At 32.4% G+C, this 4,151-nt stretch overlaps 1 protein-coding gene across 1 annotated transcript; it reads left to right on the top strand.

The window, feature by feature from the left end:
- The first annotated feature begins 217 nt into the window (after positions 1-217).
- LOC143602566 (protein trichome birefringence-like 38) lies at positions 218-2,750 on the top strand. Its single transcript, XM_077079627.1, has 4 exons — positions 218-606; positions 2,010-2,184; positions 2,291-2,466; positions 2,546-2,750. The coding sequence occupies exons 1-4, from the start codon at positions 350-352 to the stop codon at positions 2,706-2,708; spliced, it is 771 nt and encodes a 256-aa protein (XP_076935742.1). The 5' UTR covers positions 218-349; the 3' UTR covers positions 2,709-2,750.
- The last annotated feature ends 1,401 nt before the right edge of the window (positions 2,751-4,151 follow it).

The following is a 4,151-nucleotide window of genomic DNA, read 5'->3' as shown; positions in this document are numbered from 1 at the left end:
TATTAAGTGAAAAAAATGTTGTAAGGACTAATATGTATATAAATAATGTTATGATGTAATGGTAATTAATCTAATAACTTCAAGGGAGGTGTATATTTAGTAAAAATGGTGTAGGGGTACGTTTAGCAGCACGCAAAATATTAAGTATTTTAAAATCTGCATTAATTAAAGTTAAAATGTTATATAACTTTAATTCTAGATTTGACCTCTTGCCAAATTATTTAAGTCGTGGTCGAGCTGTTTGTGATCCAGATCGATCACATATTCACATTGTCAACAGCTCTCTCTCACTCTATATATACATACATACATATTATAGATATATATTTCTGTGTGTAAATCAGTAATCATGGGTTGTGTGATTGAAAGAAAATGTTGGTGTGCAATTGTTATTATTTTGTGTGCACTTGTGTCAGGAGCAACATCAAGTGGTGGTGACAAGTGCAACTTGTATCAAGGAAATTGGGTGTACGATGAGTCGTATCCTTTGTATGATTCGTCGTTATGCCCGCACATTAGAAAGGAATACGACTGCATCACATTCGGACGCCCAGATCGAAGCTACCTAAAGTACCGATGGCAGCCCAACGATTGCGACTTGCCCAAGTATGTATCCCTTCTCTTCCCACACATACATTATACATATATTCATACATACATATATTCATATAGAACTACATGCAAAAAAATAAAAACATATAGATTTGAGACTTAAAGAATAGATTTACTTTGCATACCTACCATTTAGTTGTGCCAATTGCTCACGAGACCTAAAATTTGTTCACATGTTTCTTGTCGATTAGAATTTAAGAGGTTTTTTTTTGTTAGTATATAATATTCATTTTGTTTTACATAAAATTCAACCGAATTTCAATGGTCATATGGTAGAATGTCAGTGGCAGAAGATTGCTCATTTTGGTATATTACGTACTAGTTTTAGAACATATATAATACACAGAATGATTTAAATAATAAAAATGCAAATAAGGTTAAGCAATAAGTGTATAATATTATAATGTATATTGATCTGAATCTTAAATTAAACAGCTTAAAAAGATTTTACACATCAAATTCACAAATTTGTGTGTACCTAAACAACAAAACAACATTTCTACGTATTCATGTATTATATTCATAGGACTTACTATTTTATTTAATGATAGCCTATCATCATGTGACACGATATTCTTGTTGAACCACTTCATGTATCACTGTTTTATAATATTCGACCAATTGAATGGTTTACACAACGGGACAAATATTTTCCTTACTAGAGAAAAAGTTGATAACGCAAGTCGCTAGGTCACTTTCATGTAATCTTTTCATAATATGGTAAAGTAGCCAATTTGTTTTGAACACGTTTTTCTAATTTATATAGTAACGCTAGTAATTTTCCCTTAAGAAGATTGTTTTTATTTTTTTGTAAAGACAATTATTTTTAGAAGATACGTCATTCAAAAACAAAAAAAGAAAAATACCTTTGTTTTTCTTATACGTCATTGTTTGGAATGCCACAATATTCATGTGTGATGATGATACATAAATTCTTTATATGGTCTGCGTATGTGCACAAACAAGAATAAACTATTTGCATTATTTATATTATTTTGGTTTATCAATACACCATTATTTTTTTTTAATTTGCTTTGTATACATTGAAAAACTAATAAATTTATAATAAAGGAGAGTCGTTGCACAAGGCTCTCGCATGCGTAAATTTGGAGAGTTTCAAGCCAAACTTAAGCCTGATATTTGCCTCTTGCATTTTTGCTAAATGTTGTTTTAATTATAGTTGTAATAATTGTGCCTAGGCGCTGAGTACTCGACGAGTAATCCCCGATTAGGCCTCGTAACCGCAACTCCCTAGTAAACCGAGTTGGCTGCACCTAGTAACTTCTGTGACCATGGTTTAATGACTAGCGCCAATCACCTCAAAGTCATATGATGAATAGACATATATAGCTTAATTACACAACACAACTTACTTATTCATGCAATTTTACTTGCAGATTTGATGCCCAAAAATTCTTAAGAAATATGAGGGGCAAGAAAATAATGTATATCGGAGATTCGATCAGCTTAAACCAGTGGCAATCGATGGTGTGCCTTCTTCATGCTGCCTTGCCACCACATTCCAATATCACTAAAGAAACATCTAACTTGACTACATCGGTCACGTTTGAGGTTATAATCAACTCTTAAACATTACTTACACATAATTTTATGTAACATGTGTGTTAATATAGAAAGCTAATAAAAAAAAAATACTATAATGTCATTTAATTTGTAGGATTTTGGGGTTTCAGTTTCAATGTTCTTGTCTCACTACTTGGTTGACATTGTGGAGGAGAAATTTGGTCGGGTTTTGGACCTAGATTCGATTACAAGCGGAGATGTATGGAAGGATAACGATGTTTTGATCTTTAATACGTGGCTTTGGTGGTACCGTGCTGGAGTAAAACAACCGTATGTGTATACTTATGTGCTTGTTTACATGTGATTACCGTAATGGATGATCATTTACCAATATTATGATTTGATGCAGATGGGATTATATCAAAATAGGTTCAAGTATAAAGAAGGACATGGATCGAATGGTTGCATTTCGTGAAGGTTTAAAGACTTGGGCGAATTGGGTCGATGTGGATGTAAACATTAAGAGAACCAATGTGTTTTTTCAAGGAGTTTCTCCGTCTCATTACCTGTAATGTTTTCTTACTCTTTACGTTTTAAAACGCATTCTATAGCACGTATAAGCTTAACTATCTTCATACTGTCGTTAGCCATAGAAAATGGGGTTTCCTAAATTCTAACACAAAATTATTAAAAGTTTGTTAAGATTAATAATGTCACAAAAAAGATTAAATATCATATGAGTTACGGGAAAAAATATATAGTGTAAATTTCTAACATGACATGAATCTAAGTTAGTTTAAATGAGTTTCAATCATGTTGTATACGGTTTATACTATGTATAATTTTGAAACACAAACTAAGTTTTCATTTATTATTAAAAATTTAAAAAGTTAGAAAGCATTGCTTATATTTAGTTTAACATTATACATTATTTTATATAGAATTGTATTTTTAAAGTATTAATATAAAAACAATAAAAAAAATCAGGTTAAACATATATTTGTGTTAATTCGGGAGTTCTCGTGTTACGTTCAAGTTCACATGTCTACAATGTTCGGGCATGAGTCGTTTGGGTTCATCTCAAAATTTTGGGTTCTGGTCAGATTCGACCCATTAACCTCTATGAACACGACCCGTTTAACAGTACCCTACAAAAGTTACACAACAAGAAATTATTCATAAAATTTAAAAAACCATCTAAACACTTGTGATTATTTTAAAGTGTATTTTTATCAATATATTGAAAGATTTAAATCAAAACTTGTGTAGTGGGGAAGACTGGAACGAGCCGGGTGTGACAAACTGTGCCAAAGAAACGATTCCAATAGACGAATCTATGTTCAATGGCAGCATGCCGCGTGCTGAGACGGTGATTGAGGAAGTTCTTAGTGGTATTGAAAAACCAGTGTCATTGCTCAACATAACAAGATTGTCTCAGTTGAGAAAAGATGGGCATCCAAGCAGATTCAATGGCTTTAGAGGAATGGATTGCACACATTGGTGTGTTTCTGGAGTTCCAGACACATGGAACCAACTTCTAGCTGTTGCTCTTGTTTGAACATATTTTTAGATGCTTTTTTTTATATTAAAGGTTTAGACACTTTTCGGGATCAGTTATAGAACTAATAAACCTTAAAAGATATATGACTACATATTGGCTCTTAGATAGCATATTTTCAAAATTGCACTTTCTTTTTAATATTAATTAATGGGAAATTCATTCATGTGTATATTTGATCCAAATGCTTTGACAACAATATTGACTTTTTAAAACCTTTCTAACAAATCAGTGTTTAACATGTATTTCATGATCAGTATTGTAAAAACCCGGCTAGGCGTCGATTAATCTTTGATGAATCGCTAGTCACTGCTTCACTGTGGGACATGCGCGTCCGGTCACATGCGGCACATTATAAGATCAACAATAAAAACACAAAAGACAAAACAAGGTGTGGATAAACCATAGACCAAACTTAGTCTAGCAAAACTGGTGTGGGGACTTGAAGAGATGGTCT

Source organism: Bidens hawaiensis, unplaced genomic scaffold (assembly GCF_021521415.1).
Source record: "Bidens hawaiensis isolate Kalapana, Puna unplaced genomic scaffold, B.hawaiensis_p1.1 tig00059170_1, whole genome shotgun sequence".
NCBI classification, from domain to species: Eukaryota; Viridiplantae; Streptophyta; class Magnoliopsida; order Asterales; family Asteraceae; genus Bidens; species Bidens hawaiensis.
The sequence above is the reverse complement of the archived record's forward strand: the minus strand, read 5'-3'. Positions and strand labels throughout refer to the sequence as shown.